We start from the raw sequence: 13,497 nt of genomic DNA, 5'->3' as shown, positions 1-13,497 counted from the left end.
AGCATGAAAACTCACAGGTGATAGAAATACTTTTAGAATTTCTGTTATAAATCATGTTGATAATACACTCATGAACAAGACCTGAATCGATGTTCTTTTTCCAATCCTATCCAGATCGTCAACATACTAAACTCAGATTCCAACATTTTCTGGTCTGTGTGTCGGTATCCCAGTAACAAAGATGTTTTAGCTAATTATAAAAACAGCCGTTATATCGGCACCTGATCCTAGTAAAAGACAACAATGAGACAAATTTAAGTTCAGCCTTTGTATTAAACTCGCAGGCATTTGCTCATCAAAAAGTCACAACTGGGGAAAAAAAAGATACCCACAAGATTCCCCATCTCAATCCAACATGTGTACCAGGGTTGAAATATTGCAAAAAAATAAAATATCTCTCATTTACAAATAAGTTAAATAAATACTGTAAATAAATATGTAGAGAAATCTGTAGCTGGAACAATCTTAGCTTGTGTACAACTTATTTCATATTTATGTGCATTGAATAAGTGTAGTTTATTCTGCTCGTTTCAGGTTACCACTAACTGGAAGACTCTGACCTTCAAAGTTTTAGATAAAGGATTATTGCACAGAACGGTTCAGTTGGTACAAAGAGGAACGAAGGTGGAACAGCCGAGTTTAGCTTTGGGTTTTACATCTCGCTGATCCAGTCTATGAAGGGGTCACAGGAGGAGTCGCAGGAAGAGGTCTCCCCTATCAAAGAGAAAGGACAAACAAGTTAGATTAGGAGATGTCAATTTATTCCTTATATTAGTTGGCAAGTAATCGTTTCAAAAAGGCGGGAAACAAGGGTCTACTTTATTTCTGCCTAATTTAAAAATGATTTCACTTAATGTGTTCAAGGATGATGCATCTCTCTGGTTTCTTTCCTGGATTGTTTCTGGTTTCCCAAATACATCACTTTTTAAACTGTCTTATGAAGAGAGTTGTAAAAAAAATCATATGCATTTGCTTAAATTATTTAAATACACATCGCCCATTATGCTATGTTATACAAAGTTTTTTTTTTCTTTTTTTTGCTGAAAGCTAGTGGATATCCAATAGTATAAAGAAAAGCTCTATAAAATCTGGAGAATCAGTGCTCAGGATGACAATAGACAATCAGTAAAAAGCCTAAAAGCAAAACAAAGAAATTCATCACCTTGTTTCATCTATAGCAAAGCGCTCAGCATTCTGGCTTTTGAATAACCTCTAGCCCTTACTTGGAAGCTCTTCAGGACAGAAGCAGCACAATTTCGGTGCCTCGTCTTTATCCTCCTCTGCCGTCCTGCTGGAGGCTTTGGGTGGCGTCAGCTCGAATGTAAAGGCAGGAGCGAACGGGTTCAGGTAGCTTGTGGTCTGTGCAGATGGGTGGCTGGAGGAGATGCGATGCAACCTGCTGCCGCAATTGCAGAGGGCACAGGAAACGGGGGAGGCGGACGGGCCGCGCGGAAAACGAGTAGGGCCTTGTGAATTGTACTGTCTCAGGGCGCCACTGTGGTGATCAGAACGCTGCCGCTGCCACACAAAGTGAGAAGGCACAATGGCCATTACCTGGGGACAGAGGCAGGGAGACAGAAGTCAACAAACTAATCCAAGCTTGTTAAAGTTGAAAGAAGCTAGGGTACCAGTCAGAAATGCACATACACTGATCAGTATGAATGTCATTATTTTAGGGCTTTCAATACTCAATTTAACCCATTCTGTTTTTAGGGTGGAGTGTTTATACAACAAGCTTCAACACTGGCTATAAGGAGGTTGCCTGACTTTTCTTCTCATTCAAAGTACATCTGTGTGTGTGTGTGTGTGTGTGTGTGTGTGTCAGAGCTGTATCTATAACTTTCACCCTTTTTGGATTTGAGAAAATCAACTACAGTACTCACTGAAGTTCGTCTGTCAAAGTGTTTCTTTAAAAGACTATTTTTGGCACTAATGGCTTTTACTGAAGAGTCATTTGACAGGAAAGAAGCTGGAGAGAAAAGAGGAAGACATGCAGCAAATGGCCCGAGACCAGGAATCGAATCCAGGGAAACCGCGTCAAGGACTATGACTTCTGCATGTGGGGCGCCTCCTCCACCAACCGAGGTGCACAGTACCCCCATCAAATTGTTTGTTATAACACCCTTCAACCATAAAAAGAAAACACTTCAAATGTATGGATAAAAGCCCCAAAATTAATCATAATGCCCATGCTGAGAGGACAGAGATTTCTGGATGGCGCTGAGTTTATCAGCCTCATTTCGAAGACAAATGCTCGCACCTCCTCACAGCAGCTCTTACTGACGGCAGCTCGGTAACAGATGCGAGCCCATAACTCATCTCGCTGCTTAAGGAAACGTGGAAACTGTCTCCTCCAGTTCTTTCCCAGAGCCCACGGGAAAATTTCATACTTGCTTTCCTCCTCGTCCTCTTCCATGGTGTTGGCAAGATAGCTACAGACACAGAACAAATGCTGATGTCAGGAATGTTGTGCTTCCAACCAAAAATGTAAAGCTTCTTCTGAGTTCTGTGGACTTACAGAGCCATGAAAAAATTCTTTCTGCTGTATTCAGCAATAGAGAAGTGGGCCCGTTTGAAGTACACAAAGGTCATGGCTAAAAGGTACTGACAAAATAGGGCAAAACTTGAAGTAAGCACCACAGTAATTAAGCAAAATGAAGGTTCGTTATAAAGTATAAAGGGTTTTACCTTGTCAGTCATTTTATAACAACAGTCCATCCGGAGAAAGTCTTGGATCAGGCCATCATCTGAAACCGAAACTATTATGTTAGTCCTTAAGCTTCTCTCACCAGATGTTTTTAATTTAAATGGTAAATGTATTTGTATAGCGTTTCATCAGGCCCAGAGGACCCCAACACACTTCATACTACATCCAGTCATTCATGCACACGTCCACATGCCGATTTACCAAAAAAACGCAAGTATGAAGCCATTTCCTGCCGCTGGATGACCGTTGCAGGCATTTTGGTAAAACACGGGTCACGCTGACCGGACTGGATCTTCCACAGGGAACTTTCAGAGTCCTGACCATTCGCTCTGCTTAGGCAGAAATGCTTTCTCATCTGACGGACATTCTTGCGCTTGACCCGCAGGGATGCAGAGGGAGGAGTTTTCATCATGCCAAAGCTTGTGTCATATGTTCAGGAGGCTACTGCTGTCTAGTGAGTGGAGAGAGAGGAAAAGTCAAAGATCTTTAAGCTAATCCACTTCTTTAGAAAGTTAATTGTGACAAATATAACTAAGGAAATATAAACACTAAGAAACATTTCAACCCGACATAAAAAAAAATTACTGAAAACATCTCATGTTGACTAAAAGCTAATCTTTTCCAGTTCATTAAATGCACAGACCTTTTTCGTAATATTAAAGACATAATTTAATGGAGAGAATCCTATAATTTGATATATATTAATGTAAAAATAAAATTTGCATAATAAATTATGTATGAAAATACAAAATGTCCTACTTTTTCAAACAGAGTTTAATTTAATCAGTTAAAATAAAACTAATGCAGTAAAACTAAAACTAATCCATTATTTTTTAAAATAAAAAAAATGCAGTGGGATAAACTGCATTAGTTTATCCCACTGCAGGTGAAATAGACGAATTTTATAATTGAACTATCCAATAGGCCGGCTGGATACGACAACAACAAAAATCAATCCTGAATCTGTCAAAAACTATCTTCAGTGTCAAAGTTAAAGCTGAGGGAAAGCAACTTAAAATGTCTCGCTTATGTAAAAAAAGACAAAATTTGAGAAAGCGGAGTCTTCCAAAAAGAGAACTTATTCCTACAGAGGCTTACTGGAGCAAGACGTCAAATAACAGAAAACTGAAAGTACAACAATTGGATTAAAAAAATGACTGATTCGGAACTGTTTTCGATATACTGAAAAACCTCTAATAATGTTAGCGTATTGCATTAGTTTAGTACACTTTTTTGACAAAAATATGTTTCCAGCTGTCCGTAACAATTAAGTGATATGCAAGGAAATTGGATTTTCATGTGAATTTAATATACATTTTAATCAGTTTTTACTTGGAGTGGAAAAGGCTTACCCACATACTTGCAGGTGTCTGCGGTAATTAATCTGAACATTACTGTTACCCTCCATTATAAATCTAGGTCACTATTTTTATTTTTGTGACTAGGATGTTACTTAAACTTTTGATCTAAATTGACATTTTACAAAATTAGTCGTCAAGTCTACAGCTTTTCTGCTAGGTTAAGAATGGCGTAGCTAGCTTAAAAGCTCACCGAAATCACACATTTTCGGTTTTTCTACAGAAAATCTTTTCTCATCGGTAAAAACTAAAAGTATCAGCGTTAAATAAAAGTTAAAGCTATTACTGGTTGGTGAGCTCCATAAAAGATAAAACAAAAGGACAGACACTAACCCGAGTAGATAGCAACTCACAGAGCTCGAGGATCCGCAGCAAGCATTCCTCCCTAGCGCGAGACGCGCTGACTACTCGCAGTGTTTCTTCTTCTCCTTCTCCTTCTTCTTTGACGTGGCGTTGAACTTCAGTACGCTCGTACGTCGACGCGCCCGCCATATTGGTAAGGCAAGATAAGGGTCAATCATGGCCTATTTGATATCCATTTCATCATTCAAAAAACTGCGTAATATTAAAAATCAAGTCGTTCGAACAATACTAACATCAGCAGTATGAGAAGAAATTAAAGAAGCACAACTAATAAAGCTATATTCCTATATTTTCTACCTATGGCGCTGACTTGGTGTAGGCTCATAAACAAAATAATACATCTCAAGACATTTTAAAACCATGTCGGAAAAGTAGGGAGGAAAGAACACATCTTTCAATGAGCAATGTAGAAGATAACCTAACAAAATATTGAGAAGAATCTCAAATCAAACCTTAAGCTTGTCAAACAGTTGATCACAAACCTTTTCAATAATTATTTCTTGACTTTGATCTTAATTTGCACACCATAATAAACATTTCAGATCCATCTTTAGCTAATGTATACATATTTAGATAAAAAAAATAGCATACAAGTATAGACAGCACTTATCTCTCTATTTTACTCTAAATTCTTACTAATTCTGTCTTTGTTGCATGAAGCTGGAAGAATTATGAACAACCCACTAATGTATATTTTGCACAGAAATGGCTGCTTTATTTTATTTATCTACCATTTTTTTTTGTTATTATTTAAATGTAGCCTTTTGTTTCCAAATGTCACAGGAGTATGTCATGTCCAGTTTTTAAGATAATGTGGTGCCAAAGTTCAAAATTAGTCTTAAATGCCCCTTATTAACTACATGCCTCAGTGACTCAGTCTTTAAATAAAATCAAGCTAAAAGTTGTTTTATCTATTTTTTTGACAACCAGAAAACATACATTAACTAATTTTAATTTATACCATAATCAACAGTGCTGTTGTTCAAATGTGTCTTATGTGTATCCTTAGTATATTCATATTCATATGTTGAAATATCCTTTTTGACTTCTACTATGAGTAGATTTTTGCTGACTACATAGAAGACATTTTATTCATTCATTAGTAAATACCACAAACATTGTCATTTACTAAATGAAAACCTGATTGTCTTTCACTTGCATAAATTCCCTTAGGCCAATAAAAGAACCACTGCACCTGCTCAGTGTGCTACAGGTGTCTCCAATAAGCACAATGACTGCAAAGCCTTCTGTTTAAGAGCGTTCTCTTTTCTCTGAGGGTCACTCTCTGTAGCTGAACTATTCTTTAGGGGGCAACTATGTTCCTGGGAGGCCTTTTAAGGTTTGTTACTAAAGTGGATTGGTGTGATGACTAACTTATTAAAGTAAAATGAGTCTCAGTGTTGGTTCTAATGTGAAGGTTTTGCAGGGTGTTATGGATCAGCCTGCTTTTTTGCCTTGGAAATTGTTTTCCTACTGGTGAGTCAAAATCTTAAACCCTGAAAGTATGGACACTATTGGACTTGGCATCAAACTTAATTTTTTTCAATTCAAACTGCCAGTGTTCTTTTGGGTTTTAGTTGCAATAGGCAAGGTGTAAAGACAAATAAAAACTGCTAGTTATGTAAAAGATGTTTTGAGAAATATGAACTGACTCTTCACAGTGCTGGTGACAAGAACAATCTAAATTGAACCTTTATTGGCTCCATACAGACAACATGGTGCCTAACAACTGCCACTCATTTCCTAGCAGCTTAGATTCATGCAACTTGTGAGACTTGACACAACTGACCACTTTTGTGTAACTTTCTCTCTCTCTCACCAGATCATGGCAATAAAGCAACTTCCTTGAGTTCTGAATCTTCAGCAATTCCAGACTCTAAGTTTGCATCCTCATCTGTTGGAACTGAGTCAAACTCCAGTATTGAAGCTCCTGTTGAGACCACTGACTCCAGCAGTACTAGTGCCCCAGATACTTTACCACCAAGAGCCTTTTATGTTGGCCCTCCATCGCGTGCAGAGGAGTCACCTGCCTTCTCAATGCAACCACTGACTGTTTCAAGTCCTGGAGGCTTGTATCCATTGTCCAATCCCTGGTTTGGACCATTCCATGAAGCTGTATATCCCAGCCCTGAAACTCATCCATATACTTATGGTGCTAGCTTTAGGGGATTTCCTTATAATTATGGTGGTATCCATGCAGCATCTCTTCCTTATGGCTACAGTTATGGTACTGCTGGGTCCCCTCATTACAGTTATGCTTATGGCATGAGTGGTTCACCTCTCCAAGCATATGACCGCCGGCTGTCTGTATCTGCTCCCTATGGGATGGGCCCTCCACCTGCTTATGGCTACTTGCCGTGGCAGCCTTCAATATTGGATCCTGAACGGTTTCTCATTGGAAATAATTTAATGAAATTTCGTGAAATGCCCCTTGCACAGGCCTGGATGACTACTGAGGTGCCAGTGGGCATGAAGCCTTCTGTGTACCCGCCATCTCGCCTCATGCAGTCAAACAGAGGCCATCACAGAGCAAGAGACCTCCTTTCTGACAATCAGTACTCCAGCAATGACTATTTTTCAGAGCCTGAAACTGACACAATGCAGCAACAAGATGTTCCAGAAACTGACTTTTAGAAGGCAGATTGTCTTTTTGGTAAGGCAAAATTGAGTGTTTACTGCTGGAACACAAGTTGCCATCTGTACCCATTATCCCGTCTTGTCTTTCAGGGTGGACTTTTCATCTGGCTATCTGGAACTCTTTAGATGTGGACAAAGAGCTGAATAAAACTGCTGGGAAAACTTAAAACTGGCTCGACTCCTATCTTTATCATTTAACATATTGTAGCATCTGTAAGACAAAAAGGGACTTCATGATGAAACTGACTCAGCTGGTTTGTGTTGACTCTTTAATCTATGATAGAACAGACTGCTTCAGACACTTCACTGGCTCTCAGGAAAGACCAGAGTACAGGATTTGTCAAACTGACCATTGAAGGGCTACTGCTGAACCAATAGGTAGTGGGTGTTTGAATTTTTTATTTTTTGAAGACCCGATGGGTTCATTTTCTGAACTGAGATTGGTGCACTTGAATGCTGCTTCATGTTTGGTTCTGACTGGGCTGTAGTGATCTGGAATGTTTGCTAAGCCATTCAATGGGTTAAAATAAAGATTTCTATTGAAATTTTACGGAGATTACTTTAACTGTTTTTAGGTCTGAGTCAATTACACTTTTCTTTGCCTTAGTCAGCACTTGACTGGACTAATATGATTTTTGTATGGTTGTAAAAGAGGAAGGAGCCCACAATGAAAACTACTTAAAATGCTGTATGATTGGGGAAATGTGAAAGACAAAATGAGAATTTATACAAGGCTTATGCCTTGTATAAATTCTTCACTCTCCAAGCTGAATGCTCCATTAAAAAAAAAAAAAAAAATTCTAGTAAAATTGAAGCTTTACATGTAAATGTATAACTGAGAATACAACTAAAGATGTTTTTGAATGCCTGCTGAAAATGAATCGCTTTTCCTTTTCAGTGAGGAGCAAAAACTACAATATTGTTTTGCAGGCTATAAAAAGCCATCGTGGGCCAGCCCCTATTACACAAATGAGCTTATGTTCTTACAAGTAGGTGAGTTTTATTTGGTTTAACGTGCCATATGTTAATGCGGAGGAGTTCACTGAAAGCCCTACTAATCCTTTCAGCTGCTTGTCCTCCAGAAGGTTCAGAGGGACGCATTTCACTGCAGGCTACAGACAAATTTTAATATGACCACAAGTCTGTGGATTTATTTTCTGTATTTGTAACGGGTAGAAGCAATTTTTGAAATGGATTTATCTGCTTTTTGTTTTGACAAACGCCTTGTTGAAAGGGATTGTGTTATTCTGTACAGCCTCAGCCATCTGAAAATGACTGATACAGCTGGTGGATAAGAGTCTTGGTTGGATTTTTATTTCTCTTGCAATTGCTCTGTGAGAAAACATAGTCATCTTGTATTTTCAAGACAAAAAATGGGCTGCTCACCCTCCAAAGGTACCAATTTGGGCAGTTTGGGTGCCATGAGGAGGGAAAGAATGTTACCTGCAGTGCCTCAAGAAAACAAGATAGATGAAGACGGACAGAAGAACAAGGCAAAAGGAGAAGCAAAGGGGAACAAGGAATCTCCACATGTCCAGGTACTTCAGAAAGAAGCACAAATGACACCACAAAAAAAGAGATATGCCACTGAAGAAGTGAACACAGAGGTAAAGAACATTGATAGAGGTGAGAGTACAGCAACAGAAAAAGTCACACTGCCGCTAAGAAAGGATAAAAACATTGACAAGGAGGAGTTGGCTGATAAAAAGTCTAACAAGAAACCAAAGAAATCAGCCAAAGGTACTAAAGGTCCCAGAAGGAAAGACCAGGAAAAGATATCTACAGATCAAAAAGTAGACTTTCCAGAACCTTTGGTAAAGGCTCATCAAGCTGCATATGCCTTTTTGAATCCCAGTATAAACAAATATGATTCTGTACTTGAGCTCATGGAAGAAGCCACCCAAACTCAGATTGCTGTGCAGACAATGATAGCCTTCATGGCTTTGCGCTATGAGGAAATAATTCAGGGACTGGAAGAAATGACAGAGGAGGGGGAACAGGTTTTGAAAGCAAATGGAGAACATCTTGCTTGGCCAAGCCAAAAGAAAAATCTCTCATCTTCTTCGCAGCGGACGTCTGGTCCGACTAGCTCAGACTCGCCACCAGATTTGTTGCAGCAGCTTCTTCAGTACACCACTCAGAGGATGAGGAATGTGAGCCGGACTGTTTGTGGGATTGGAGACTCTGCTTTGGAAGAAGCAGTGGATTACTTTGCCTCAGTGTCAGAACTTTTAGAAGAGAAACTGAAAATCAAACGCACTTTGGAGGCCAGGATGATGCGACTCCTAACCCAAATAGAAATGGCCTCCCTGCGCAAGCCTGGAGGAGAGGATTCAGCTCTGTTTAGTGAGGACAGTGGTATCGGGGCTGAGAATGAATCCATTAATGGATGTGAAAAGCATCATAGACGTGAGAGTTGTGGGTCCAGTGGGACAAACAGAACTCCACTCAGTCCTACGGAGTACACTGCTACAAACATCACTGGAGCATCGATAGAAAAATATGGGACTCAAATGAGTCCAAGTTTTTCTCTCACTTCACTCAATTCACTTGATTCTACGTGTACCATGGTGCCTAATGACCAAAGAGATTCACTGTTAGGCTCGGCCTCCTTAGATGATGGTGAAGATGACAACAATGATGAAGAGGAAGGAGATAGAGGTGTTAAGGAAGGAAAAGTATCATTCCCGAGACGATCTAATTCTTCACCCATGAGTTCAGCAACGCCTCCACTCCGCATACCGAGAAAACGCATAGAAAATCCTCAAAATGTAGAAATGACTCTCAAAATGAAAAATGCTGTAAGTGATAGAATACGGTTTGTACAAAAGCAGAACACTGGTGCCAAAGCAAAAGTAGCAGGCACTCCAAAGACCACCAGACAAGATTGGACAGATGAGGAGGTGCAATCTCCAAGGAGGCCTCAAACAGCAACAGCTGTTCGGAGAACAGAAATAAAAAAGAACCCAGTTGCCAGGGGTCAACGTTCCAGGTCAGCAGAATCATTGCGGAGTAAAGGTGAAGATCCAACTCTGTTTGAATTAGAAAGGACTCAGAATGCTTTAAACCAGAGATTACAAAGGATGAGTAAAACCAAAGTGGGAGGAAACTCAAAGTCAGTTACATTTAAACAAACTCAAGGAAATTCACCAGCTCAGTCTCCAGCAATAAATCGAAAACAGCCTCCACAAGGTAAAAACAATAATAGCCAATCACCTAAAGACAAAACACGTCTCTTAAAGTACAGCAACAAAAAAGAAATCATCTCTGATGTTGACAAAGATAAAAAGGAAGAAAAAACAGAATCCAAGTGTCATATAAAAGCCACTCCTCCACCTAGCCCTCCTTTATCACCACAACTGTCATCTGGCTTTCACAGGGGCAGGAATTCAGTCAAAAAGCTGATTGACACTTTCAGCCAGGGTATAGAGGTAAGAGAAACTCCTACAGTTCTTGGGCCTTTGAAAGGGGTACAGAAGTGTGGTGTTCCCATCCTACCTGGTTTAGGAAATGTGGAAGCAGTTCTTAGTACGGGAGTGACCAGCTGTAGACCTGAGTCCACAACATCTGAAAAAAATGATTATTTTGATCTCGACAATCTTCCTCCACCTCCTCTGGAAGTACTAATGGACACTTCTTTTGAAAGTGCTCCAATTGGATCGACTGCAGCAGGAGATGGGTCTACAAAAGTGGGAAAGTCACCTGTGCTAAAAAGGCCTGCTGTATCCCAACGACTTAGAGCTTCAGTTCAGACTGTCACAGTGTTACCAAGCAAAGGAGGCATACCACAGTCAACGAAGATTGTTTTTCAAGGTACACCTGCTTTTTCAAAAGTCAGTCAGCACGTTGGAATGGAGACAGAATCTTCAAACCATCAAACTAGAAAGACCTTACACACACGACGATCTTCCGACTCGAACTCGGAGAGCTCCTCGATTAGTAGGGAAGCAACCTCAAAACCCCAAGGAGAATCACCTAATGTACAGCATAATGGCAAAATTTCAGTGCCTCAATCTAATACCAGTGCAACTATCGTGCCTCCTTCTTCAATTGCCAGTAGCCAACCAGTTGGCACGCCGCCTGTCTCTAAAGGCCGGATGTTACCTTCCACTCCCTCTACCCCAAGTAGTTTGCATAGAAGACTTCCCAGCCCCCTTGGTTCAAAAAAGGAAGTTACAATACCTTCAACAAATAGCTCCCCTGTTAACAAGACACCTCCTACACCACCAGCACTTCAACGGAGACTTCCCAGCCCACCTGTTGCAAACCAGAACTCTAGCACTTCCTACCCTTTCAAAGCACCATCTCCACCAGCCTCACCAAAGGTACAGAAATGGTCAAGGAAGAACAGCACTGAAGAATCAAGTGCACAGATGTTCAGTAATGCTCGTTCGGTCTTCTGCCCAGTCTCTCCATCCATGTTTGAGGCCCAGCCTTGTTCAGTTGTCCAACCACCTCAAGCATGGACTTCGAACAGAGTTTCAGTTCTTTCCAGTTGTTGGGGGAGTCGCGGAAGGTTCCCTGTGTCTGTACAAGGACCACGACCATTTGTTCGACGTAGCCAGTCAGACAGAAGGCCAAGTCTAAGCATGACTTCCCGATTCCAAGGGACCTCAGTGGCTGAAACTTGTGGAAGTGAGCCAGCAATATGTACAAAGGGGTAAGATTTATTTATTTTTCTAAATCCTTCAACAAAATAGTCATGCTTTCCGAAGGTCTTTCAAAATGTTGCCTTTGAATTAAAACAGTGGTCTCAAACTACAGTGCTAGAGGGCCAGACTCCTGCAACTTTTAGATGTGTCTTTTCCCCTACACACTTTAAGTCTTCCCCTACACACTTTAATTCAATGGCAAGACTGTCTCATTATTACGCAGTCAAGCTCTACAGAGCTCGGCTAATGAGTTACTGAAGCCAGGTGTGATGAAGCAAAGAGATGGCTAACCGTTGTCGGACACTGGCCCTCATGGACTGGATTTTGAGACTTGAAGAAACAAAAGGAAAAGGGATAATTGCAGAACAAATGAATGTGTTAGGTCTCAAAGCCTGTGGGGCACATCAACAGTATTTGAAGCCTATTGGACATCAAAGACCAAACACAAGACCTAAAAATCACTTTGACTTTTGAGCAACCTTTTTGAATTACTTTATTAGAGATGAAGTCCAATTCTCTGTTATTTTTAATCAACTCACTGGCAGAAATGGTACAAAATTATCCTTATGATCCAAATGGAAATTGATCCTTTGCTAAGTTTTATGTTGGTGAACATAACAGTGGTTTGTCCGTTGGAAGTAGGCAGAGGAGGATCCAGAGCAAGACCACCAGGCTCAGAAACAGTTTCTGATTAGATAAGGGTTGTTTTCCTTCTGCACAATGTGACCTGACAGCATTTGTTTAATTTAAAGGATGATTTCTGTTAACAGCCCTCTTGAGCCCTCCAGGCATGCTACGCTTACCCCTAAAGTAAATTTTACTTTCATTTTAACAGGCTAGATGACAATCCAGCCAGGCACCGTGAATTATGGGGTAGCCAGTCAGACCTCAGGACAACGCCACGCTCTACATCACACCCGGATCTGTGTGTTGTCGGACAGGCCTTACACAGGAGCTAAACAGAGCCAACACCAAGGCTGTGGGATTATAGATTAGCAAGCATTACCGTGGATTTAAAATTGTCTTGTTTATTTCACTTGGAAGAGAAGAGGAGCTAATTCCATCCACTATGGCATGTAACACACCTCCAGATACTCTGTACTTGGCTTATTTCTCATTAAGGTGTGTTACTGTTAACTGTTATTGTGCTGTTTTTGGTTTTTATGTTTACAAAATTTATGACTCGTTTGTTAGTTATAGAAGATTATGATAAAGCATCTGCTGGACAAGTCTGATCAGGATTATGAACAGTTTTTTTATAGATAACATTTAACAAATTAAAGAAAACAAATTCTGCTCATTCAATTTGAGACAAGTGTGGTCAAAACTGGTGGTAGAAAACTAATTGCTAAACATTTACATCATCAATTAAATTGAAGTACATCATTTTTTTATGAAGAGGGACAACTTAAAAAAATCATAGTCGTTACTTTTTGATATTTTGCTTTTGTGATTTGTTTTTAGTTTTTTTTGTTGTCCATGCTGTAATTTTCTGTAAAGTGATGCAAAATTTATTTAATTTTCTTTAAAAAGCATTCATAATTTTTTCAGTCTGTCATTTTTACTATGTCTTTGTAATTGTTATGAATAAAAAACAAAACAAAAAACAAAGCCATTACGTGTGCCGTTGTTTCCATGACCAATAGTGCTTAATCCAATAAAGCTATACTTAACTGCTGTCCAGCAGCAGGTCTCTCCTAGTAGTTTGCCAACTTTCAAATTGCTCCTATCACGTATTCTGTTCTGCACTGAAGCCATTTTCCTATCAGGTGGAGTTGCA

At 39.9% G+C, this 13,497-nt stretch overlaps 3 protein-coding genes across 5 annotated transcripts in view; 2 read left to right on the top strand and 1 right to left on the bottom strand.

The window, feature by feature from the left end:
- trmt61b (tRNA methyltransferase 61B) overlaps positions 1-13,497 on the top strand; it is a 54,911-nt gene that overhangs the window by 4,902 nt on the left and 36,512 nt on the right. The window lies entirely within an intron of this gene.
- Positions 258-4,523, bottom strand: spdya (speedy/RINGO cell cycle regulator family member A). 2 transcript variants are annotated; one of them, XM_007575556.2, is made up of 7 exons: positions 4,419-4,523; positions 2,909-3,158; positions 2,689-2,747; positions 2,519-2,604; positions 2,261-2,432; positions 1,224-1,554; positions 258-714 (listed from the first exon to the last, which is right to left on the bottom strand). In XM_007575556.2, exons 2-7 carry the CDS (start codon positions 3,117-3,119, stop codon positions 653-655), a joined length of 921 nt encoding a protein of 306 aa, XP_007575618.1. In that variant the 5' UTR covers positions 3,120-3,158; positions 4,419-4,523; the 3' UTR covers positions 258-652. The 2 variants fall into 2 exon arrangements, with proteins under 2 accessions (XP_007575618.1, XP_007575626.1); XM_007575564.2 differs by having other exon boundaries at positions 4,399-4,475.
- On the top strand, positions 5,642-13,153 carry LOC103154308 (uncharacterized protein C2orf71-like). Of its 2 annotated transcripts, none has more exons than XM_016662412.1 (5): positions 5,642-5,767; positions 5,855-5,904; positions 6,251-7,081; positions 7,156-11,725; positions 12,553-13,153. In XM_016662412.1, exons 4-5 carry the CDS (start codon positions 8,439-8,441, stop codon positions 12,674-12,676), a joined length of 3,411 nt encoding a protein of 1,136 aa, XP_016517898.1. In that variant the 5' UTR covers positions 5,642-5,767; positions 5,855-5,904; positions 6,251-7,081; positions 7,156-8,438; the 3' UTR covers positions 12,677-13,153. The 2 variants fall into 2 exon arrangements, with proteins under 2 accessions (XP_016517898.1, XP_016517899.1); XM_016662413.1 differs by having other exon boundaries at positions 5,846-5,904.

Source organism: Poecilia formosa, unplaced genomic scaffold (assembly GCF_000485575.1).
Source record: "Poecilia formosa unplaced genomic scaffold, Poecilia_formosa-5.1.2 Scaffold8, whole genome shotgun sequence".
In the NCBI taxonomy this organism is placed as follows: domain Eukaryota; kingdom Metazoa; phylum Chordata; class Actinopteri; order Cyprinodontiformes; family Poeciliidae; genus Poecilia; species Poecilia formosa.
The sequence above is the reverse complement of the archived record's forward strand: the minus strand, read 5'-3'. Positions and strand labels throughout refer to the sequence as shown.

Excerpts from the sequence above, each read along its gene's own strand:
- LOC103154308 (XM_016662412.1), top strand. The coding sequence starts at position 8,439 with ATGGGCTGCTCACCCTCCAAAGGTACCAATTTGGGCAGTTTGGGTGCC. Across the intron at positions 11,726-12,552 it reads CCAGCAATATGTACAAAGGG|GCTAGATGACAATCCAGCCA; the intron begins GTAAGATTTATT and ends TCATTTTAACAG.
- spdya (XM_007575556.2), bottom strand. The coding sequence starts at position 3,119 with ATGATGAAAACTCCTCCCTCTGCATCCCTGCGGGTCAAGCGCAAGAAT. Across the intron at positions 1,555-2,260 it reads GTAAGAGCTGCTGTGAGGAG|GTAATGGCCATTGTGCCTTC; the intron begins GTGCGAGCATTT and ends CTCTGTCCCCAG. Across the intron at positions 715-1,223 it reads CTGTCCTGAAGAGCTTCCAA|GGGAGACCTCTTCCTGCGAC; the intron begins GTAAGGGCTAGA and ends TCTCTTTGATAG.